We start from the raw sequence: 25,488 nt of genomic DNA, 5'->3' as shown, positions 1-25,488 counted from the left end.
AGCAGGAAAACCCCCACATCAAATACCCGTTAGTATCGTAAACCAGTTTTCCGAGGACGTATTTTCTCTTTGGTGTAATTTCACTATTTCTGTATATATCTGTCTGAACCTGAACAGCACCAATGTGAAGTCAACTGGGTCTTTTAAAAGCAACAAATACAGGAGTTTAAATAGACTTGAATACAATGCATTGGGAGAAGTAAGGAGCGTGTGAAATCAGTGACAACCTTTACGTTCATTTACTTAATGAACTGTAGTAATGGCTGTCTCTTTACATCGTGGCTCAGTAATCAAAAATAAAGATAATAACTCTATATGTTTTAGGCATTCTTGGCAGAAGACAAGGCAAAAACATGAATCAACAGAACCCAGAGCATAGCAGAAACTGCTATAAGCCAGCACCTGTGGGGGTCATTTCTCTGTGATTTAAATTACAGCAACAAAAACAACCAATTTTATGGCATAAGACATTTTATTGTGTTTTTGGGGGGATGCGCAGGGGATTATGTGTTTACTATTATGTGATATTTTATACTCTGAAAAATCTGTCAAGTATTTAGTGGGCAATATAAACGCTTTTTGTTTTTACCTATTAGAGGAGAACAGCCTAAGACTGCATACCTCTAAAAGCAAAACATTTCCTCCGCACCAAGCATAAATTGACTCTGAATGTTTTCTGAAAAACTTTATACATATAGCAGTCACTTTTTAGCTAAACATTGCTAGCACCAGGTTGGACCCTTTTTGCCTCTAGAACTGTCTTAATTCTTCGTGGCACAGATTAAAGAAGGTGCTGGCAAACATTCCTCAGAGATTTTGGCCCATAACATCACACAGTTGCTGCATATTTGTCAGCTTCACATCTATGCTGCAAATCCAAAAGGATTGGAGGGCGTTTGAGCGCAGTCAACTAATTTTCACGTTCAGAAAATCCGTTTGAGATGCTCTGAGCTTTCTGATATGGTGTGCATGGTACACCATGGTCATAAAAGGATTGACATGGTCAGCAACAATAATCAGGTAGCCTATGTAATTTAATAGATGCTCATTGATACCAAGGGGCCCAAAGTGTGCTAAGGAAACATATCTCAGACTATTACATCACCTCCCCCAGGCTGAACCGTGCCTACAAGGCGGGATGGATCTATGCTTTTATACTGCTTACACCACATTTTGACCCTCGTCATTCAACTGTTGCAGCAAAAATTCAGACCAGGGAACATTTTTCCAATCTTTCCATTTTTGATAGACGAATGCAAATCGTAGCCTCAGTTTGCTGTTTTTAGACAGGAGTGACACCCAGCTTCTCAAGGTTCAGCGTGTTGTGCATTCAGAGCAATTTCCCTCTGCATACCTTTATTGCAAAACATGACTATTGGAGCAACTTTAAAGCAGAATGGCAATTTCCTCTAACCTCTGGCATCAAAAAGGCATTTATAGCAGCTCAATGGATATTTTCTCTTTCCTTTTTTCTGTGAACCCTAGAGATAGTTCCCCAAAAGTTAATTCTGTTCATCTGGACGTTTTCAGTGGGAGAAATGTTTCGTCACTCATCCAAGTGACTTCTTCAGTCTCAGCTGACTGCAGGTTTCCCCAATCTTATAAACAGTACATTTGCATAATGACTGAAACCAGCCCACTGAAGGAACAATGGGCTGTGAGATAGACCTAGAGATAGTTGTGTGAGAGATGGCCTGTCTGGCACCAACAAAGAAATCACATTTTTCCCCCATTCTGATGCTCAGTTTAAACTTCAGCAGGTGATAATGACCATGTCTATATGCCTCAATTCATTCGAGTTGCTGCTATGTGATTGGCTGATTAGATATTTGTCTTAATGGGCAGTTAAACAGGGGTACCTAACAAGGTGGCCAGTATGTGGACCCAGATTAGTTTAGGATGCTGTCTTAAGAAGATCAAAACAGTGTCTACCATGTTCTTATTTCAATTAAATAGATATTTTTAACAATATGACACAAAACGTCACAAAAAATCCCTACAAACATCCAGTGATGACTATATATTGAAATGCCTATAGAATAAGCATACCAACTGCCTTCTAAATGGTTGCTCATAAGCAACACTTACACTCAGCAGCTCTGACTACCCACAGGTAAATCTCTGGGGACCATAGGCTTGCCAACACAAACAAAATGAGGATAGCACTTTTGGTTTCCTGGTAGCTACCGCAGATGAAATCGCGGACAGTAGAACAATCATATCGTGCCTATATTGTTGAGAGGCCAAAGACAAAGAAGACTTAAAGCAAAACAGCTTGTATCTCAGAATTAACTCAATAGGTTTTAGCACTCAAAGCTCATAGTAGGTTCACATAAAGTAACAACAGTTGGCTAGCTATTTACCCAATAGAAGTGGGTGTTTGTTTGTTTTTTAAAAACAAGGAGTCCAGTTTAGAAAGTTGGGTTATAGCGAAAAATGCCTATTGCCACTTTTAAAAAATAGCTGGCACACTGATTAATGTAGAATAGTGAAAATAACCAGTGCTGGTTGCTGCAAGTGAAAGCCAGTCAATACTCTTAATATATTCCATATACAACTTATACAACTTGAGGAGTTCCTCAAATTGTGTCATATAAGATGAGTTTAAATAAAATGAAGAAATTTACTCACGGGATTTAAAAAAAAGCAAAAAACTTTTTTTAGCTGATTCATAGGGTCCAACTTTTGGGGTTCAGTTTCAGATGATGAAGACACCAAATGATTTGACAGGCCTCTGTGGCCCTGCCTCTGTGTGTATACCAGCACTGAGGACATCTTTTAATCCAAAATCCCTTTTTTTGACAAAATGGAAGGAAAAACAAGGAAATGGCAGCAAACAACAGTTGTACAAATTGACCAGTGCATTGTGTTTTAAAAGTCCATTTCAACAGGTTCAGGAAATTGAGTTCATAATTCAGGCTCTGTTTTTGTGCCTGTCGACATGTTTTCAGGTGAGCGTATCTCTACAGTCCCTCCTCAGAAGTCACTGAGTCCACTGCATATGCACCACGATTCAACTGCAAGCACACATCATTCCTCTCATTAGTCCAAATCCACACATAGGAGGATCCATCCCAGTCACATTGGACACACAGATTTCCAGGGACTCTGATTGGCCGATGCTGGAAGACTGGTAGACCAGTACAGACAGTACAGTCCTCCACAGCAAAACCTGGAGATGAGGGTAAAACTATGTATATTAATGCTTTATATTAAGATTTCACCTGAGCATCTCAGTCACAGGATCAAAACATCGTTGGATTAGCACAGTACTATTTACCACTCTAGAAATCAACAGCATGCTGTTGATGAACTAACTCACTCGAGCTGAGAAGAGCTCTGCTGCTACGTCTGCGACTCGGCCTCCTGCCCTACTCCCACTACCCTCCGGATGCTCTTGATTGACAGGTACATCTCCTCCTCAGGGTCATAGTAATAAAACTTACTCAGGTAGGAGATCAGCGGTCTGGAAAGAGGTGAAAACATAGGCAAAAAATCAGTATCAAAATCAAAAGCTGGATTACTGAATGTAGAGATAAAGAAACAGAACAGAAGACACAAAAGTTTTAAACATCAGCACAAAGAATAAATGAAAACCAACCCAGGATTTTTCAAAATATCTCAGCTTTTGGTTGGATACCAATGAAACTATGCTAACACATACTGTTTTTATGAAAAACAAAATGTACCGCCTTTTTCTCTACCTGAATCATGTGGTTGGAGGTTGCTAGGTTAAAACCTCAGTAAGAGCTATAAGTGAAAACCCATCAATAAAGAGTCTGTTAAAACCGTTCCAACACCTTGGAAAACAGCAGCATTGTTCAGGATGCTGGCTTTCCACTCCTGTATATTTCAGCAAGTATATTTCCCAGTTGAAACTGAGTACCTGGGCAGTGGAAGCTCTTGGATGTGGTCGATGCGGACTATTTGTCGGATGCAAAAGCGACAGAGATGTTGAAGTGACTTCACTTTGCTGAAGCGAGACACAGGATACAGCAGCTGAACCGGAGTGGGAGGTAGTCCTGGGACAGAAAGAAACATTTTACTCAGTGAAACATTTTAATTTGCCCTTTCCCAATTTTGCTTTGGGCACACTGGTGGCCCAGTGACTAACATGTAGGCGTCCTTCACAGACTTTGTGTCCTCTTGTCAACTGTTGTGCCTGTAGCTTAATGGCCAAAAATTCTTACAAAAACATAGTTTTATTTGTTTTGAGACTTGCAGGACTTTTCTTAAAAGAGATGCTGGTTTCCAGCTTCATAATTTTATTCTTGGAATCTACTAGAGCAGCATTTTCATTTTATTTACAGTTAATTCTTATTTATTGTGTACTTTCATGGCTTTGGGATGGTGTATCAGTTCATCCAACTCTCCTTCGGCTCTTCCCCTTTAAGTCAGCTTCTCTTAGTAAACAGGATATCTGATCTCACTGGCATCACGCAGACACAGAAGTAGATAAAACTGTGTGAAACTCAGTGCTCAGAGCAATGTGAAGTATAAACTTCTGGATTACAGGGATTAATTGTACATACACTTCTCTATCAGCATAGACATCCACCGCTTCAACCTCAGACCACTTCGACACAACTCACAAATGAAGATCATTTCTGTGGAGCGATGCTTTCAACTAACCTGTTGCATGTGAGTCAAGTATTCGCGCTCTTTCAGCTCCATTTTTGGTCTCTACAGACGCCTGAGGGAAGTACCCGTCTCTTTAACTGCTAAAAGCAATAGATTTTTGGAGCTTTTGCTCTGGCTGAAAATTATATTATCGTGGGAATAGGAATTAAATAAAACAGTAGAGTTGTAGCTGTACAGGGACGCAATGAGCTTATATTCAATATAAAGCTCCCTACAGCCCATGGTAGAAGCAGATGCAGCTGGTCCGTTACTACAAGACTCCTCACACATATGATGCATGTGAATGTATAGATTATAGGCTCTTTAAGCAGCCTGATTCTGTCATGTTTAGCAAAGATTATTCAGACAGGTGTAAATAAAGTATTTGCTAGACTAGTAGAGGAGCAATGCACAGGAAATTGGTGCTCGGTGAGTATTTCTAGCTCAAGATTTAGTTTAATATAAATATAACAGTAAAAGATTCGTTTCAATCTGACTCAGTTATGTCTGATAACATTTTGCACAGATATATTTCCCAATCAGAAGATGCTACCTTACTTATTGTCATTTAGGTGTGATGCAGTAAACTACAGTGAATTGTGCGATATAGCTTGGCCTGAGGTCCACATGCATCACATCTGTGTCGGCATGATTCTCATCAGGGGTAAATCTGCTCACGGCTCAATGATATGTGCATAAATCGCACAGGTGGATGCAAAGGATACAATAGCATACAGTTACACTGTAGTATACACAAACTAGTGTAAATTTACTGTAAGACATAAATGACCAGATACCTTCACATGAGCATGATGCAAAACCTGAATGTAGACATAAAAATGGTACATATATAGCTATTCTCTCCTCTCCTCCCGGTCTCTCAGGCACTTCTCACTAAGGGGTGATTCAAATGTTTTTTTGATCAGTTGGAGCTGGGTGTTGATATAAAGCCTGTGTTGTTTCACCTGGGACTCTGGAGCGGAGGAAGTAGAGGAATTTCCCATTTTTGGAGTGCATGATGGCTCGCTCGATGAACTCCACCACAGAGTGACAGCGGTCCTCAAACTTCGGGTGACACCACAAACTGAACGTCCCTGCAGGCAATAAAAGAGGAATAGTTTCCTGTATGTACTGTATCATGTGTACTTTTTCAATATCTATAAATCGTACCCACATGAGTAACGTTTTTACAAATGCAACTGAGATGAAACTGTTCCTGGATAGTTCTAAAGAGACTAAAGAGAACAAAAAATAAAGCTACACAACAGGAAATTTCCATCAGCCTGTGCAGCTTTAAGATGTAAATCATGCTCTTTAGGTCCTGGAAATAATGCAACTTTAAAGGTAAAGTTCACCACTAAATCACTTTCACATACATTTCTACTGGCTTGAAGCGCTATTTATCCTTTTAGATGGCTTTGATGTGAGGTGCCCAGTTTAGTAGAGCTTTGTGGAGCACGAGGGGCCAGAAAGCACAGTTAACACACTCAGCAACATTGCAGAAATCATGACAAAGTTGCTCAGAAAATCCAGAAGCCTTTTCGTAAACAGTTTCATGCAGGAGTTGTTTACTTTCATGCAGCTAGCAAACATTACAGCTGTCACACTGTTGTGCATATGAGCCTCTGATACTCATGCTGCATAGTAATACAGCCGGCAAGTTAAAAAAAAAAGAAAGTGTCATGGTTCTGGGTCATTTGACCTCTAGATAGTCTTGAGCTCCATGTTCAGTATGTTTAGTTTTGCTTCCCCTGTGGTGTCATGTTCATTTGTATCAGCTGTGTTCTCCAGGTGTTTCCACTTCCCTCATTGCCCTTCTGTGTATTTAAGTCCTGTCTTCCTTTGTTCCTTGTCAGGTCGTCTGTTCGTCTACCCGTGTCTGCTCTCCTTGCCGTGTTCATGGTCTGTGGTTTTCCCACGCTCTCTGTGTTTAGATCTTTGTTTAGTTTTTCCCCACTTTAGGTTTTTGGTTAGTTTATCTCTGTGTTATTTTGCCTTTGTTTCTCATATTTCCTGCCTCAAGCGTTTGCGTTTGAGTCCTCTTAAATAAATACAGGGTCTGCTGCCGCAGACACGTGACAAAAAGAAATATTAAGGTAGAAATTACTTTAGAGCAGTTCATAATTACATAATACTGAATAAAAATAATTTACAAACAGCCAATATGTGAACAGACAAATGCTATGAGTGATTCGACTTCCTGTTGACTTCACAGTGGTTCTTTCTCTTGAAGCCTTTCTGCCCTCAGTTCATGCTGGGTCATAATGCATTCATGCAAACAAGATTGTACTGATGCGAACATGTTGTGTCAGTGAAGGCTGCATATCTGTATAATGAATGTGTTTTCAGCCATGATGCTGTGGCCATGTAATAGTGACTCATTAATGTACAGCCCCAGTTATGAACATCTGCATGGGAGCGTGCGTACTGGCGTATGTGACCAGTCACACATTCATCTTTGTACAAGTCACCTTGTTAGTTTGTCACACATGTGAGGCGTGTGCATGTGGCGCCATGTGAGTTATTCATGCTTCATGAGTTTTGGTTTCAATTTGCTCGATCTGTACAGGCCTGTCTGCTTACACATAATGTTTTCAGATCTGTCTATATGTTTACTGTAGACAGATTGCTATATTACTGTATGTACAGGGAGTGCAGAATTATTAGGCAAATGAGTATTTTGTCCACATCATCCTCTTCATGCATGTTGTCTTACTCCAAGCTGTATAGGCTGGAAAGCCTACTACCAATTAAGCATATTAGGTGATGTGCATCTCTGTAATGAGAAGGGGTGTGGTCTAATGACATCAACACCCTATATCAGGTGTGCATAATTATTAGGCAACGTCCTTTCCTTTGGCAAAATGGGTCAAAAGAAGGACTTGACAGGCTCAGAAAAGTCAAAAATAGTGAGATATCTTGCAGAGGGATGCAGCAGTCTCAAAATTGCAAAGCTTCTGAAGCGTGATCATCGAACAATCAAGCGTTTCATTCAAAATAGTCAACAGGGTCGCAAGAAGCGTGTGGAAAAACCAAGGCGCAAAATAACTGCCCATGAACTGAGAAAAGTCAAGCGTGCAGCTGCCAAGATGCCACTTGCCACCAGTTTGGCCATATTTCAGAGCTGCAACATCACTGGAGTGCCCAAAAGCACAAGGTGTGCAATACTCAGAGACATGGCCAAGGTAAGAAAGGCTGAAAGACGACCACCACTGAACAAGACACACAAGCTGAAACGTCAAGACTGGGCCAAGAAATATCTCAAGACTGGTTTTTCTAAGGTTTTATGGACTGATGAAATGAGAGTGAGTCTTGATGGGCCAGATGGATGGGCCCGTGGCTGGATTGGTAAAGGGCAGAGAGCTCCAGTCCGACTCAGACGCCAGCAAGGTGGAGGTGGAGTACTGGTTTGGGCTGGTATCATCAAAGATGAGCTTGTGGGGCCTTTTCGGGTTGAGGATGGAGTCAAGCTCAACTCCCAGTCCTACTGCCAGTTTCTGGAAGACACCTTCTTCAAGCAGTGGTACAGGAAGAAGTCTGCATCCTTCAAGAAAAACATGATTTTCATGCAGGACAATGCTCCATCACACGCGTCCAAGTACTCCACAGCGTGGCTGGCAAGAAAGGGTATAAAAGAAGAAAAACTAATGACATGGCCTCCTTGTTCACCTGATCTGAACCCCATTGAGAACCTGTGGTCCATCATCAAATGTGAGATTTACAAGGAGGGAAAACAGTACACCTCTCTGAACAGTGTCTGGGAGGCTGTGGTTGCTGCTGCACGCAATGTTGATGGTGAACAGATCAAAACACTGACAGAATCCATGGATGGCAGGCTTTTGAGTGTCCTTGCAAAGAAAGGTGGCTATATTGGTCGCTGATTTGTTTTTGTTTTGTTTTTGAATGTCAGAAATGTATATTTGTGAATGTGGAGATGTTATATTGGTTTCACTGGTAAAAATAAATAATTGAAATGGGTATATATTTGTTTTTTGTTAAGTTGCCTAATAATTATGCACAGTAATAGTCACCTGCACACACAGATATCCCCCTAAAATAGCTAAAACTAAAAACAAACTAAAAACTACTTCCAAAAACATTCAGCTTTGATATTAATGAGTTTTTTGGGTTCATTGAGAACATGGTTGTTGTTCAATAATAAAATTATTCCTCAAAAATACAACTTGCCTAATAATTCTGCACTCCCTGTAGGTCTGTAGCTTATCTACTGAAATCGTGCTAATAGACTTTAAAACAGCTCAGTCAATTATATGAAGATTTGTCTCATTTATATTAAAAAAAATGCCAAATATACAATGACATGTTTATCGAACTCAGATTTTTGCATACAGTGCTTCCCGAGTTTTGTATAAAGAGACATTAACCTTTTTAATGTTGCTGATTTTGTCTGCTGGGTTGAGTCAGGTATAGTCTGTTTTTACTCTGTTAACTTATTGCAAACTACAGTTTGGAATCCAAAACAAATCCCCCCACGGGGACCAATAAAATTGCTGATATGATGAAACTGACTTCATCTCATCTGTAAGTCAAAGCCTTCTACTTGTCAGCTAGACGCCATTCCTACAGTTTTGGTTAAGGCATGTCTGCCTTCTTTGCTTCCCCTCATGTCTGCTATCGTCTGTTCTTCACTTACCACTGGAACTGTTCCTGCTTCCCTCAAATTTGCTGCCATCACCCCAATATTTTAAAAAAAAATGGTCTAGATCCCAATAATTTTGAGAATTTTTGGCCTATTTCCAATCTACCATTCCTTTCAAAAATTCTTGAGAAAATAGTCGCCACACAACTGCACTCACATTTAACTAATAATAATCTGTATGAACAGTTCCTGTCCCGCAGCATTGAACCAGCACTTATAAAAGTAACCAATGATCTTCTTATGGCAGCTGACTCCGGTTTACTTTCCATTCTTATTCTCCTCGATCTGAGCGCTGCTTTCGACACTATTTCTCACTCTGTTCTCCTCAGTAGGCTAGCCTCCATCGGTCTCTCCCATACTCCACTAGCCTGGTTTAAATCGTACCTGTCTGATCACACTCAGTTTATTCAACTCAAATCCTTTACTTCTCAGCCCTTTCCTCTGACCACTGGCGTGCCCCAGGGATCTGTCCTGGGCCCCTTCTTGTCATTATCTACCTTCTTCCGCTCGGACATAAATATAACATCCAGTTTCACTGTTCTGCCGATGACACCCAGCTGTATCTGTCCACTAAACCTGACTCTGCTCTTCCCCCATCCTCCCTCACCCTCTGTTTAGCTGAACTAAATTCATGGTTCTCTTCTAATTTTCTCAAACTCAACAGTAACAAATCCGAGCTCCTCTTGGTCGGCACTAAATCTACATTATGCAGAACCAACAGTTTCTCTGTTACTATCAATAACTCGCCGGTCTTCGTTTCTTCCTCTGTGAAAAGCTTGGGTGTCATCCTCGACAGTACTCTATCTTTCAATTCAAACATTAATGATGTCACTTGGTCTGCATATTTTCAATTGCGCAACATTAATCGTCTCCTTCCTTTTCTCACCCCACATGCCGCTGCCATTCTTGTCCACATCCTTGTTACTTCCTGGATCGATTACTGTAATTCACTTCTTTTTGGTCTTACTCAAACATCCGTCCACAAGCTTCAACGCGCCCAGAAATGCTGCCCGTATCATCACCAGGACCCCTTCTGTCCACCACATCACTCCTGTCCTGCAGCAGCTTCATTGGTCAAATATCGTATCAATTTCAAAATACTCTTGTACACATTTAAGGCTATTCATCATCTTTCTCCTCCATATCTCTCTGATCTGGTTCAGATCACCGCCCCATCTCGATGTCTTAGATCCTCTTCTTCCCTTTCTCTCTCTGTCCCCTCCCCTCGTCTTGCCACCATGGGGAGCAGGGCTTTCAGCTGCTCTGCTCCACGACTCTGGAATTCTCTACCTCCTGATTTAAAAATTTCTCTTCCTTCACTCTCTCTTTAAGTCCCAACTCAAAACTCACTTGTTCAAAATAGCTTATCCCACATAACCTCTCCACTCTGCTATTGTAAATTTGTTTTATGTCCTATACTTTTATGCTGCTTTTTTTATTCTACTGTGTACAGTGTCCTTGAGTGTTCTGAAAGGTGCTTTCAAATAAAATGTTTAAATAAAATAAAATAATAATTATTATTATCATTATTATTATTATTATCATATCTTATGTTGCTTTACATAAGATACTTTACACAACAAAGTTCTATAAGTGCAAACTTGAGTAAAATCGTGCCAAAGTATTTTCTCCAGAGGCAAACATTACGTTTTTTGTGCTTTTATTCCACAAATGTATCTGTGTGAACAGTCTGACCTTTTTTTGTTATTTGCTTTCGGTTCCACATCTCATTTTTAGACTCAAACTGTATAGCTTGTGCACTTTGTATGCTATACTTGGCTCTCTAATGCATAAGGTGTTGTTTGGAACCTGCTGTGTCTGTCTGGCAATCAGGAGTGTGGCAATAAATCAAAGTCTAGATAAACATCTTCATCTTTAATGATGAAATTTTTGACACATTAACATTTATTAACATGTTGCATCAAGATCCTTCTCTATGCCCATGCTCACCTGCAGCGTATGAATAGCATGAAAACTGCTTTTGTTTGGCTGCTCTTTCTAAATACACTTCGCACTAAGTGAAGAGTGGCTAAAGTGGAATATAGAGTACAGTTTGATGTGCACATTTGTGTATCATACTTAGCTTGCGTGTGTGCATGAAGGTCTTACGTGACTCATTGTGGTAATATGTGCTCACAAATATCCGTGTTACACGCCTGAGATGTTGAATAACCATCATATGGGACTGTGTGAGTGGGTGTTTGTGTGTTTTTGAAGCTCTATCTTTCATTTTAGATTTATAGTAAGAATAAGAAGAATAAGAATAACTTGACATAACTGTGAATCAACCTCTTAATACAGTTGTAACTTGCGAGACTTATACTTTATCTTCTATAAGGTTTTGTAGCCCTATATATATGGAATATTTGCCAGCTGAGGAGCACCATGAGGATTAGATCCTTTATTGGATTTAATGATGTAAAGTGTTTGCACTTCAACATTACTTGATACTCTTCTTTTATCAATTTCATGCTGACAAATATGAGATTGGTCAGAATGCAAAGATAAATCTTTACCTCCAAAACCTTAAAAGTCTGAACACCTCATAGTCTGAACCTACTATGACTGTCCACAGAAAAAGAAACACACAGACAGAAAAGGAAGGAGGGAAAACTCTCTAACAGAATAAGCCTGTAAATTCAGTCCAGTACAACTTACCCAGACCTCTGAGCTCTATCCTAATGCTACCCATAATCTATAAACTCTATAAAAACTAAATAAGAACCAGAACTGAATAATGATAAGTCTTACTAGAAAGATAATGACATCAAAAACCTAAAATACACTTCGCACTAAGTGAAGAGTGGCTAAAGCGGAAAAAAAGTTCGATAAAAGTGTCATTGTATATTTGGCACATGACACCAGCTATCAGTCTGAATATCTTAATGTCACTTTCATATCAGAAACACAGAAAATCTTTGTCCAGTGACATCGCCGAAATATTTTTGAATGCAATGATTCCCTCACAGGAAAAGCTAACACCATACTACATGGAAACAATGCACATTAATAATCTTAGAAAAGGACTGGTACAAGTATCGTCAAAGCAAAATCTATCTTAACCTTGCAAGCTGGGAAGATGTGATAAATACAGCAGAATGGTCAGTTTATAATAAACAATGTGGATTCTAATTAATTAAGATAAGACTGAAAAAACAGTTTGTTCTGTCGCCTGAAGCATCATTGAAACCGTGAATATATAGCTGACTACATACGCAGCACTGCAGCCTCGCTTTGTCCATTTAAATTGACTAATAGCTGGTTTATAGTGTAGCATCACTGCTAGTGTAGAATGGTCATGTTAGGAGGATGTTTTTCTTTATCTAGTTCAGGGGATTACTCTAGAAAATTGCCTCTGTTAAGTTCATAAATAATCCCAACTGAGACGTGTGTGTGTGTGTGTGTGTGTGTGTGTGTGTGTGTGTGTGTGTGTGTGTGTGTGTGTGTTTCTCACCTCTGTAGTGCTCCATGCGAGTGTGGTGTGTGACTCCCTGTGATCTGAAGCTGAGGCTCAGGATGTACCGAGGGTCTGAGCTGTCACGAACCAGGAAGGATCCGTCTGGTTTACCCTTCAGCTTCATCTCCGCGTCCTCCCAATTCATGGGACCCCAGTACCAGCCGCACTGCAGGTTGAACCCCCACCCCCCCAATAAAAAACAAAGAACCCCCCCCAAAAAACAAACAAACAAACAAAAAAAACAGAGAAGCATTCTTAGTTATGCTTTTCTTTTCTCTGATCAATAACCTTTGGAAATAACCTCTACATAAACAGATTGTAAAGCCATCCCAAAAAACAGAAGACTTTGTACATTTTATGGATTTATAGGAAGTTACACTTTGTATAGTTGACCATACAATGAGAAGATACATCAATATCATCTTACCTTCTCCAGTTCTCTCAGACTGGCGGTGAAGTTGCTGGCTTCCGACCGCCGCAGGGCACACAGCATGGGGGGTGGGGCCTGTCTGATGGGGGGTAGAGCATCAGCTGATGATGGGTTGGAATGAGGAAGGGCCCGTAGGAAAGCATCTATATGAGAGATGTTAAAGGTGCCAGATGAAGCATTTTTAACATAAACATGTCTATACTACTAACTGACGCACATTAGCTGATTATAATGAGAGCGGGAAGTCACTAATCTCTGACCACAATTCCCATCATCCCTCGGGACAGATCTTACCATTGAGGCTGAGACTGTGCTGGATGGTAGTGTGGGAAGGAGGAGGAGGAGGAGGGAGAGGCAGAGGAAGAGACTGCAGAGAGGCGCCCATGACGCTCACTAGGAAAGGCCCAGGCTGGGGCCCGGCTATGTCGTCTGGAAGAAGCGCAGGAAGGAAGGGAGGAAGGCAAAGGAGGTAAATGAAGACAGTAGGGAGGAAGGAGAGAGGAACGACCGAGAGAAGAAGAAAGAGTGAGGAAGAGGAAAAAAGAAAAGGTGTTAGGAAAGGTGAAGGAAGGAAGGAGGTTTTGTCAGCACCATCGACAGAAAGTCTCAAGCTTGGAAATGAAACTTTACCACCTTTATAATTGACAAGTATTACACATAAAGACCAAAAACAACCATGCATTTATCCAAATCCTATGAGTGTAATCAAACCTAACACATCCTGCTAGGTTGTCTAAAAACTATTAAATCAAAAAAATACATAAATTAATATGCAAACAAATGCAAAACAGGGTATTAAAAATAAGTGCAGGCATTATTTAATAAAATGTCCATTTACTTCTGGTGTGTGTAATGTATATTCTTTTCCATTATTTATTTGTATTCTAATATATCAATCAATCAATCAATCAATCAATCAATCAATCAATCAATCAATCAATCAAGGCTTTATTCGCCACGTGCAGGTTGCCCTGCGGTGAAATAGGACCCCCCTCCTGACCTTACACACACAACACAGACATCACATGGGGATACAGGTCGGAGATCGGTAGCGTTACAGAAAAACACTGAAATGTACACTACAATGGGAAAGTACAAGAGGAAAAAAAGAGACCTCTACTCATGCTGTGCTTCCATGGTAGGACAGCATGAGAACAGGAAACAAAAAAACTCCTCTGCACAAAAAAGCACATAAATGTCCACAGCACAACATTATGGAACCTGTGACAAGCCACAGGGTGGAGTGGGGGGTGAGGAGTAATCCGACTCAAGCACAGCAGCCATCCTGCCCAGCGCCGAAAGGGTGTCCGCATGAAGTGATGGTGCTTTTTACTTTAGTGCGAACAGCTCATGTGAATTTCAAAGCTGTTCTAACAGTCCAACACTGGTCTCTCAATCTCGCGTTGGAGAGCCGTGAGCTTCTCCATGATGTTATCAAATTTGCCTCTGTGATGTTGTCATTCTTGTGCTCAAAGAGCCGATTCTGAGAACTCACGACCACAGTGAGCCTCCCCAAGATGTAATCCAGTTGGCACTCAGAGGTCTTGTTCTATTCACAGCAGCCGTAGCCTCTCCAAGATCTTATCCGTGCTGACTCAATGAGCCCATTTTGAGAAACTCACACCTCTTCCCATCGTTTCAATCCCAGCGGGCAGCCTTGTGGGGGTTTGAACAGCCGGTTCCGCTTTCTTAATTCTTCGATAAGTCAGGGCCAAGCCAGCTCCGATCAGCCAGAACCCTGTTACCATGGTTCCGAATAGGTAGATATCTTCAGCACTCAGGCTCACCCAAGCCCAAACTTCTCGTTGAGAAAGGGGTGTCAATTGCATTTAGGGACCAGTTGATCAAATCCATAATTCCTCTTTTAGGTTTTAGAGAACAGACTGTGAGAGAGTGTTCCAGGGAAAAGTAATACAAAAAACACGAGACTAGACAAGGACATAAGAGGCTAAGCAGGGAAGCTAAGGGAGAGGAGGAGGAGAGGAGAAAAGTGCGACCGCCTTCGTCAAGAGCATATATATATATATATATACATATATATATATATACATATGTATCCTCTTATTTATGTGTTGTTGGGTTTTTTTGTTTAGTTCACCTCGCAGCAGTAGAAAACATCATCTACCAGTCAGTACAAACTGTATTACCAAAAAACAAAGTCAGTGGAAGTAAAAATAGACAAACAGGAAGACTAAATGTTTTTCCCTCTTCTTTGCTATCGATTGAGTCACTGCATCCAGATTTCAAATTAAATCTGTAGATTGCTGTTGACCTTTCAAAAGCTTCCACAATCAGATTACAGCAGATTATAAAAATTCGTCTGTGTCTTAGTTTCCAGAAATGTCCGGCGGTAACCAAAACTACTAAGCAAGACAGAAATATTAAGAGAAACTGCCTGGGCTTCAATTCCATCTGAGCTATAGCCCAACTGCAGTGAAGCTCTCTGAAACCAAAAGCTTACAAAGGTTTGTTTTTTTATGGGCTTTATACTTCATGGATACTGTAAGTGAACTACTACTATTGGAAGAAGACGAGAAGAGAAACAGAAACTGACAGGAAGTAGAGAAAAGTACCTAAGAGACTGAGACTTCGACGAGGAGGGGGTGGAGGTGTAGGTGGGTGTGGGTGTGGCGTATTCGCCCCTCGCCGTGAAATATCCACATCCACTAGAGAAACGGTCTCACCTGAACACAGGAGGAAGAAAAGATAAGAAGAAATTGAGAGAAAGAGGAAAGTGAGCAGACGGTAAGACAGTGAAAGGGGCTGTGCTTTGTGAACCTGTAACTGTGTGTTGTTTTGTCTGTGCTGCAGCATGCCATTAAAGCTGCACCAGGCAGGATGTTTATGGAAAATTACACCCAGCTAATCAGCCTAAATCACTACAATAAAGGAGAACATCCCATCTCAGCTAATTGAAATGCTGCACATTCAATGTTTACCGAAGTCAAACCCTACAGTAGGGCATGGTTGCTGGCAGCGAAAGAAACAAAATCAAAGGGTTAAGAGCCAAACCCTCAAGAGCAGAAAAAGCTGGACTTGCCCACATCCAGTCTCAGCCACCAACATCGCTTTAGCTCGCTTTTTGGTTGTGAAACATCACATACAGGCTGGGCTGGTAAACATGAGCAAGCCATGGGCACGGCTTCAGGGTTTTGAAAGTCCCCAAGATTTCAAACGAATCATCCTCACAAACTCTGCAACATGAAGCAATGCTGGGTGCAGCTTTAATGTTTTGGTCTAATTGGAGGTTGTGAAGCTTGTGCTCACAAACTCCAAAAATTCTCAGTCTGTGAGTAATGTGGGAGACTGCATAGAGGGAACGTCAGAGGCCGCCATAGGTGCTGAATCAAGTTTTGCCTTATGAGCCACAAACCTTCTCTCCCTTTTTACCTTTGTGTTAAATCCGCTTTTATCTACTGCACCAGTTGCAGTTTTAGCATGTAGTGTTTTGGTAAATTGTGAGATGACCATGTTGGGGTCTCACTGACATCATAAAGCTCCAAAAGTAGAAAAAAAACTGAATGAAACTGAGCATTAGATCTTTTTGAAGACTGAGATTTGTAGCCACAGATATTACTTTTATATACAATTACATCATTATCTGAAGCATGGAAAAAAGAACACAGCAGGTAACTTTAACAACATTTGGTCTCACTATACAATCCAGCGTTATAGGATCTACTTCATGATTTATAGTTGTAAACACTCGTCATACTTAATATCTAATCTCAACACGTAACATAAAAGCACTTTATATCAGGTTCATGTTGACTCAGTTTCACATTCTACTGCCCCAAATGCTTTCTACAGCACTCGCTTCTGTCAGTCTGACCCAGGGCAGCTGTGGCTACAACTGTAGCCTCCACCAGTGTGTGAATGTGAGAGTGAATGAATAGTGGCATTGTAAAGCTCTTTGGGGGCCCCGAAAAGCGCTATATAAATCCAATCCATTATTATTATTATTATTATTATTATTATTATTATTATTATTATTATTATTATTATATGTGGCTTAATCTGCACTACTACAAGTGCACTACTTACTCCTGTCTAAATAACTTGTGCTTAAAAACGCAGGGCCAGCTGTTTTTTGGACTTATTTACAAGTTGATAAAATAAAACTACATTTGTGAACATTTTACATCTGCAGTGGGAATTAATGAGTTTGGATCAGTAATTCAAAGAAGTTTGTCATTTGGAGTGAAATGTGCTTACTTGTTTCTCTTATCTTGCAATGTTTGTCCAAAAAAAGTTAAAAGGGTGAAAGAAAGATATAAACTGTCTAATTTCATTCTTATGACTTGCTAACTGTGCATATAGGATGGAAATCATAGACTTTATAGGGCTTTTCGTGTTATACATTTGTGCTAATCTTGGCTTCTTGTATCAGCTTCTTGGATAGAAATGAGACTGGAAGTGTCTTCCAGTGTATCCTTGGACTGCCTGGCTTTGGCATCAAGCTAACATTTTTACTAACATGTGGAAGTGTTCCACCATTGTAACATAAGATTGTTCTTCTTATGTGTTTTGGGTGACAGACTGGATATGTTTGACAGGTATGTGTGATTTTATTAAGAAAAATATTCCCCAAAAAAGTTCTAAAACAAACTCCAGACTCAGCTTTAAATTAATCTTCAGACTGTCACATTACATCATTTCATCTTTCAGAAACAGGACCCTGTTTTGGAGGAGGATTATATTTTTGTGATGGGATTCAATGTGAAAATTTCAGATATGTACAGAAAGAGAAGGGGTTATGTGAATTAGTTACTACAAATTAACGTCAACGATAGTAAAGGCAGACATGAAGAATTTTTAAAATTTTAAAAAATTGTAATTTTGTTATTTATGCTGAATGTTTTTAACTTCATCTTAATAGGTAAACTGTCCGTAGTCACTGAAAACAATATTGATCATATTATACTGTTTTTTTTTTTCATTTAAATGATCAAAAGAGACCATTTTCACTCAAGCCCCACCCACTTGCTAATTAAAACTCCTTTCTAATGAGCAGTAGCCAATCAGAAGAAAAGTGGCTTAAAACAAGATTGTTCTTAAAGGTGTAGGTGCTAAAACAGCTTGTCTTATGAGTTGCACCAACACTCAGTGCAAGATGAAAAAGGATTGTTTAAAACCTCCCAAGTAACATCCAAGAATAAAAATATAGAGCTGGAAATGAGCATAATATGTTCCCTTTAAACATCCATTGTTTAGTTTTATCAGCCCCAAAGCCTAAAGTAGATTTTAAGGTTAATTACCAGCTTAAACAACATGTGCTTCGATTCAAAGTATGAATGGTTTGCCAAATGGAGCTGAAGTTGTGTAATTATTGCAGCAAAGAGTATATCTGCTCGTCTTTTCTGCTGCAACTTAACTGGTGAAAAAAATAAAACTTAATATCTTAAAGGCTCCTCATGTGTACAGTCACTGACTCTGGTAAATCACACCTCTGCTCAGGTTATTGTTGGATGTGCCAGGAGCTTGACACAACATTCCTCCGTTTTGTCGCTTTTATGTGACAATAAACTGAATATTTTGACGTGGTTGTGGCTTCTTTCTTTTTTTTCTTTTTTTCTTTTTTTGGAAAAAGGAGTACATTCAGAATTCATACATTTCTTTCTCAAATTAACAGTTATACTATTATGTTGATTATTTACAAGCTTATCAGAAGGTTTGGGTGATGGATATCAGAGGGGTTTTCCTCTTTGAGCACAAAGCTGTGAGAGAAACAAAACCAAAGCCAAAGCAACCCTTACCAGTGAAAGTTGAGAGAGAGGCAGAGAGGGAGGCTGGGGAAAAGGCACTGTGGGCCCTGGTCAGTCTGGGCTGGCTGTGGCTGCAGAAGAAGAAGAAGAAGAAGAAGAAGAAGAAGAAGAAGAATTATGAGAAGAGAATTAGATTGCAGAAGAAGTATTAGTGCAGTCTCTGCTTAGCTTTAATAGTGTGTGGGTCCTGCAGCTCTATCTCTCTCTCTTTTTGCATTTTCTGTTTGATGCTCTTAGCTCCAGCACTAAAGACTTCTAAAGCTATGTTTTTTAATCATAGCCTGCCTTCAGTGTGCTGCTGTGAATAATGACTTAGCTGTGAAGACAATAGAGGGTGACAAGCCAGAAAGGTTAGAACAAAATCTCAGCATCTAATAACATGTAGCACCAAAAAGTTCTAAAAGAAAGATCTGGCAGATGAGAGAGTTCAAGCCTCTGGAAATCAATGTTCAGCTTACAGAAAAGGTTAGGATGTTTCACTGGCCGAAATTTAATAATGGACTTCCTATTTCGTATGTTAGGTTAGACTTTTTAAGTCTCTGGCCTACATGTATTAAGACAGCTTTTATGTTTTTAACTTGCTATGTTTACTTGTTCTGACCCTGACAGAAGATCTGTTTAGGATTTCTTACCTGTCTGCATCCTGCTCAGCACCCGCTGCACACGCCATGTCCACCAGACTCCCGGCAGAAGATACTGAATAAGTCACTGAGGGCCTTTTGTCCAAAAGGTGACTGGAGCCGCTGCAGCTTTTAGTCCGGAACAATTTGCTCAGTCTGATCTTTAACGAGCCCTTTTTTGACTTCCCTGGAACTTTGAGCATCTTTTCCCCGCCCGTGGCCCTGCCCGTGGGAGTCCGGGGCGCACTGGCGCACCGCTCCGGCCGCCTTCTGGGTGTCGATGCCTGGCTCAGGTTCGGGCTTGTGGCCCAGGGCGAGCTCTGGGCCGGGGTAGTCGACGATGACTTGGCTGAAGCATGCGTGACAACCTCTGTATTCCCACAGCTTACCTGCGAGAGCCGGCCGGATAAGTTCCCGTGGAGCCTGCACACCTGCGTGGCAATGTGCGCCGCAGCCGCTGCTTCTGTCGCCGTCTCCTCCACCTGCCTCCTCAGTTCCACTTGAAAACTGCTGATGGAGAAAGCCCCGGACATTTTCTGAACTATTTCCCTTTTCCTGTTGAGTAAAAACTCCCGGCGTCCGTTTTCATCATCTGCATCATCCTCCGGACACTCGTCCATGTCCAAACCGTCAACGTCCCCGTTCCCCAGCCCTTCCAGCACCAACAATGCGTCGCTAGTCTCTGTTGGGTCATCGCCGGGCTCTACTCCCCCTCCTGCCGGCCTATGTGCACTCTGACACGAACAGTGTGGGAGCTCGCCTGCTTTGAACAGCATTTTGGGTACCGCGCCAACCCCAAGCTCCCCGAACCGCCGGGCCAACTCAAACACGGCTCCTTCCCTGTCCCTGGTGGCGCATCCCCATTTAGAGTCAATCACGGTGAGAGGGTTAGATCTCTCCGTCAACACGGGCCACTCTGGCGTAGTGGCGATGAGTCGATGCCGGTGGCATAGCTCAGCCGCTCCCTGCATCTCCACAGAGGCTGGCGAATGCGCTCCCCATGTCCGGTCTAGCAGGTTCTGCTGCTGCTGCTGAACCTCTCTGACACTCAGAGTGTTGTTATTGACCGCTGGGCTGGAGCAGCCAGATCCCGGGCTCTGATCCAGAGCATCCCTCGGCTGATTCCGACGGTCTAATTCCAAAATCCCCTCTCCGTTCCGCATTATATTGGAGAAGACTAGCAACTGAGGCCGTAGGCCGGGGCTGGGAGCGAAGTCAAACCCCTGGGCCTCCATGGAGCTCTGCGGCGGCGGAGGCGCGGACAGTGTGGCTCGGCTCTCCGTCACCCCAGAGTCAGGTGCAGCCGTGCCCTCGGTGCTCGGCTGTGCTTTGTTCAGGTGGCTGCTGGGATGCTGGAGGCCCTCCGTTGGATCTCGGCTTATATCCAAACCCGCTTTGACGGCGCTGTGAGCCAGGACCTCCTTCCCCAGCCCTGCCACCACTCCTCCCGGCGGCAGATTCCCGTTTTCTGCGTCCAAGCGGTCATCCTCGGCCACGGAAACCAGGCGCATCAACACAAAATCGGGCGACATATCTTGAGCGTTGTTCATAATTGTTCGTCAGGATCACGAAACGAGAATTGCTAGGCGATCTGCTCTTCACATAGCTAACCGCATAGATCTCGCTCCTATAATAAAGAAAGGACCAAGCCGCTGCTGCCTCCCATAAATAGGCTATGAGCGAAAACGTTAAAAAAATATATCAGGCGATGTTTTCATCCTCCTCCTCCTCCCCTTCGCCAACGCAGCGTCCGTTAAATATGTTGAAGAAATGCGTGCAGTTTGCTCCGGGCAGCAGGCGGACCCCTGGGTCAGACATGCGGTCTGATTTCAGTAGAATAAAAGCCAGCAGAGTCTCCGGTCAGTGACCACAGTCTGCCTCTCTGTTCCGAGCCAGGCCCCACCCGCTCCTCCTCCGCTCAGCCCATAATATCACTTTATGATGAGAACCATAAATTCGACGACAGCATCTTAATATCACAGGGTTGGCCTATCCAGCCTCACATCTGAACAACTGATTTTTGGTTTTCCGTCTTCATAAGGGGACGAGGGAAATATACAAATAGCCTACAGGCTACACATGTGTTTTCCCCCTTCCCCCCCTAGACATTAGTACAGCTCTTAAATGGAATTCAAAGACAAATAGAAACGCCCTCAATATTTTCATAAAGAGGTTGTTGTAAGCCCGAATCTATTAAAGTTGCTTTTAGTAGATTTTCACAGGTTATCAGAATATTTAATAAAAAAAAAAAAGCAGTGTGGAAATGTGTGCAGAAACACTAGGAAACAATTTCACGCTCCTTATGCTCTCATGAAGATGGATTACCCTTTTATTTATGAAGTAGCAAACTGTGCAAAAGTTTTTGCGCCAAAATGGACTTGAAGTACCAAAATTAAAAGTAGTCATTATGCAAAATATCCCTTATCAGAATCATATTACTGGATCATAATTATTGACTCATTAATGCATATATGATTTTAATGTTGCACCTGCAGATGATTTCAATCATTAATGCTATGTAATAATACAGCATCATATGATTTATATCTTGAAATCTGCAAATTAATAACTAATACCAATAATATACTGAAAATAAACAGTATGTACAAAGAACAATATTTGCTGAGATGAACAGTACACCAGGTGGGTGACATTAGGGGACCAGTGCCACCCCATGGCACTCCTTCTGGAAGAACCCCTGACAGATATGTGCCAGGCATGGACAACAGGTTCTCCGAAACAAAGAACAATGATTCCCTATATTTATCTCAGCAGTTGGTTCAGACCAAAATAGAGGTAAAACTAAGCATGTGTTGGACCTATGCTGGAACACAAAGTAGTCTTTCATGTCAAACTTGGCCAAAGCGTCTTACTGCATTTGTCTTCGCTCCTGGCAGTGATCACAAGAGGTCCTTGTCAGGAGAATGTAAACATAGGTTGTTGTTATTTCACCTCAAAGATGAAACGCAGCGTTTAGGGATATCCACATGTTCTCCAGTTCTTTCAGTTATTGACTGCAAAAGATTGTCATTCAGTCATTTTATTAAAAATTCTGTTAGTTTGTCCAATTACCTTTGGGTCTCTAAAATGAGAGATGTAGCTCTTAAACTACTTATTAAAGCACACAGTCTACACTTAAGAGTTACAAACAAAGTGTAATTATCCAGATACTGGGACTTCACAGTATCTGCTTCGAGGAAGGGTTTGTAAGCCTTACTCACATATAGCTAACAAAATACAAAAGAAGATTTCAAATTACTGTCTGCAAACTAGGAGAGTTTAAAAAGAGCATTCATTAAACAGAAACAATAAAATAAGAACTGGGTTCATATTCTTACTGGAGTCTTGTCACCAGTACCTATCTTATAGCTCTTATCTAATGAGATGCTGGAAAGACAACGAGTTCCATGTGGCACAGTCCCAGATATCTGATGATGAAGACCCACTTAAGAGCAAGTTTATTCAATCTTCTGACAGAGTGCCACTTTTTACATAAGGTTGTGTGTCTTATTGTTGGCTTCATCCCACAGATTCAGACAGTGCGGTCACCCTATTACATTTGATTAGCAAGTGAAATAGGGTGACTGTAAGCTGCTGTAGCACATGGCAGCTCCTCAGCTGACTGATAATGGCAGGTCTAATAGCCAGCAGTATGCACATGGAGACTATCCAAATATACCCTGGTGCTAATTTGGCTTAGTGAAGTTTAAGTGGGAATTACAGAGACAACAGCAATGGATGATGTCCGAGGGGAAAAAAAGAGAAAACTACAAGGAAAGAGCTAAAAATAAAAGTTAAATACAAATAATAAAGTGGAAAAAGAAGAAGCGGATGGAAAACAACGACAGATGATAATAACTGCCTTTTTAAGTGAAAAGTTTTAACAGTAAACAACATCCCAACACCTCACTGTGAAACAGGGCTTTGCCTTTCCTGCATGTGCCACTGATACATGTGAGGCAGTAGAAAACCAAATTAGCCAGTAATAAAACAGGAATCCAACCAGAACAGAAACACCTGCCCAGTGTAAAGCAGCTGTGAAAATATGTAAAGAACAGACACACATGCAGAGGTTCCTAAATGTATTAGAGACATTTGTCCCCTTCAAATTAAGCTGCCATCCACAAGGAGTAGAATAGCAAACAGGCCAAACCCACACACCTTTCTTTCTAAGCTGAGTGTCCCATTCCAGCTCCAAACAACACTGTTAAAGTACCAAGGGCATGTTATTTAAGGAAGCAGTTAGATAACAGAACAAAAAGCCATAAGTCCATAACAGGTTAAAGGACAACTGATATTTTAATTGATACGCATCTTAAAAGTGAGGGGACATAATTATCGATGTTTACAGCATTACCCTCATGGTTGCTTTACCTTTCACATGGAAATATCTCAGTGCGGTTTGCTACAGAAACTGTTTTGGCTTCTGATACTCGTTTAAACAAAACCATGAACCTTCTCTAACCTTAACCGGTGTGATTCTGGTGTCTGTACTGCCACTGACAGAGGTCTGGATGTCAACCTTGGTCGTAGTTGTGTATTTTGTATATCTGCCATCAAACCCAAGTTACCCAGCCAGTGATTATGCTACTGCTGAAGCATTTCCATGGAAACAATAATGATATTGTAAATAATACATAAATATAATTTCTAGAAGACAGGTTTGCAAAGGTTTTAATCTAATATTAAAACACTGCACTATGGTTCATAATACTCACAAAAACAATCCAATAATTCAGAATAGTTATAATAATGATGAACAGCAGAACAGTTACAGTTACAGATACAGTTTTCTTCAAGGGAACAAATAGACCCAAATCAAAATGCCCAAACACAGCATGACAGAGCCGCTGGATCCACTCACTAATCCGGTGGTCAGTCTTCCTTTTTCATTTAAAAAACTGAGCTATGCTGCTGTTCTGTTAACTTTCAGTATGTGAAAACTTTGCAGTAAATGCTGAAGACTGCAGTCGTTTTATCATTTTTGATTTGAATACTTACGAGCTAACCTTCTCACAAAGGCCGTGCTAACATGCTGATGATATAAGGGCTCAGACTTTGGACCACAGACTGTGTATCAAAGATGGCTATAGCCACAGTTTCCACTTCTGATGCCAATGTGGAAGTGACTTAAACCTGAATCTCACTAATGGGGAGCAGGGTGCAGTCGAAATAAGAACTGAATGGAATATAAATCCATGTAAAAACAACCTTTTGGCTCCCTTGCTCTATGATCTCAGTAAACAAGTTCCTGTTGGGTTTATAGTTTCAAGTCTTGATGATGATGTTTATTTTATACAGTCTGGTCATATGTAGGATTAATCATTTAGAAAGGCAACTTTCTCATCAAGTCTGGTTAGAAAATACTGAGATCCCTGAAGTACTCAGACTGAGGATTTGCAACATGATTTCACTAACCAAAAGCATGATGTCATGGTGTTAGTGGCCATCTTTTATTTACGCTCTATGAGAGATCACCATTATTGTGACTATAAGCACAATATTTAGGTTTTTTTTACTCAGGTATGAATCATCTGCAGGATACCACAAATGTTTGTACAAAATGTCCCTATTTTAGTTATTCTGTTCTCTTCTGCAGGGGGTTGGGGCCTATTCCAGCTAGCAAAAAACAAGAGACAGGGGTACACCCTGAACAGGTCCCTAACACAGAGAGACAAAGAGACAAACAACATGTATGGACTGTGGTAAGAAGCCATAGTACTTGGAGAGAACCCACACAGACACAAACTGATGTTTTAAGAAAGGCTAGCCAACAAACCAAACTAACATGCCGTTGTGTCTCCACCTCAACCATTACCTGACCCTAGAATTAAAGTTAGAGCCTGCACACACAACAACAAACACACTTGATGCAGTAACAGAAATACAAGTACAAACATGGAACTGATGATTATGTCAGTAACAACAGACATTTG

The 25,488-nt window shown here is 41.1% G+C and overlaps 1 protein-coding gene across 2 annotated transcripts; it reads right to left on the bottom strand.

Annotated features, from left to right (window-relative positions):
• Nucleotides 1-747: 747 nt before the first annotated feature.
• socs7 (suppressor of cytokine signaling 7) lies at nucleotides 748-21,646 on the bottom strand. Of its 2 annotated transcripts, XM_005944045.3 has the most exons (10): nucleotides 19,565-21,645; nucleotides 18,924-19,003; nucleotides 15,741-15,851; nucleotides 13,462-13,596; nucleotides 13,165-13,310; nucleotides 12,735-12,903; nucleotides 5,586-5,714; nucleotides 3,887-4,022; nucleotides 3,323-3,466; nucleotides 748-3,172 (listed from the first exon to the last, which is right to left on the bottom strand). In XM_005944045.3, the coding sequence occupies exons 1-9, from the start codon at nucleotides 21,100-21,102 to the stop codon at nucleotides 3,346-3,348; spliced, it is 2,565 nt and encodes an 854-aa protein (XP_005944107.1). In that variant the 5' UTR covers nucleotides 21,103-21,645; the 3' UTR covers nucleotides 748-3,172; nucleotides 3,323-3,345. The 2 variants fall into 2 exon arrangements, with proteins under 2 accessions (XP_005944107.1, XP_014196135.1); XM_014340649.2 differs by lacking the exon at nucleotides 13,462-13,596 and having other exon boundaries at nucleotides 19,565-21,646.
• Nucleotides 21,647-25,488: the final 3,842 nt, after the last annotated feature.

The sequence above is a fragment of the Haplochromis burtoni genome, unplaced genomic scaffold (genome assembly GCF_018398535.1).
Source record: "Haplochromis burtoni strain Fernald_Lab_line unplaced genomic scaffold, NCSU_Asbu1 Contig_389, whole genome shotgun sequence".
In the NCBI taxonomy this organism is placed as follows: domain Eukaryota; kingdom Metazoa; phylum Chordata; class Actinopteri; order Cichliformes; family Cichlidae; genus Haplochromis; species Haplochromis burtoni.
This window is presented reverse-complemented; position numbering and strand designations above follow the sequence as displayed.

Bases quoted from the DNA above. Each gene is read 5' to 3' on its own strand.
- socs7 (XM_005944045.3), bottom strand. From the start codon at position 21,102: ATGAACAACGCTCAAGATATGTCGCCCGATTTTGTGTTGATGCGCCTG. The intron at 13,311-13,461 runs GTAAGATCTGTC...TCTCTCATATAG, and splicing joins GCACAGTCTCAGCCTCAATG to ATGCTTTCCTACGGGCCCTT. The intron at 3,467-3,886 runs GTACTCAGTTTC...ACCTCTTTCCAG, and splicing joins CAAGAGCTTCCACTGCCCAG to ACCGCTGATCTCCTACCTGA.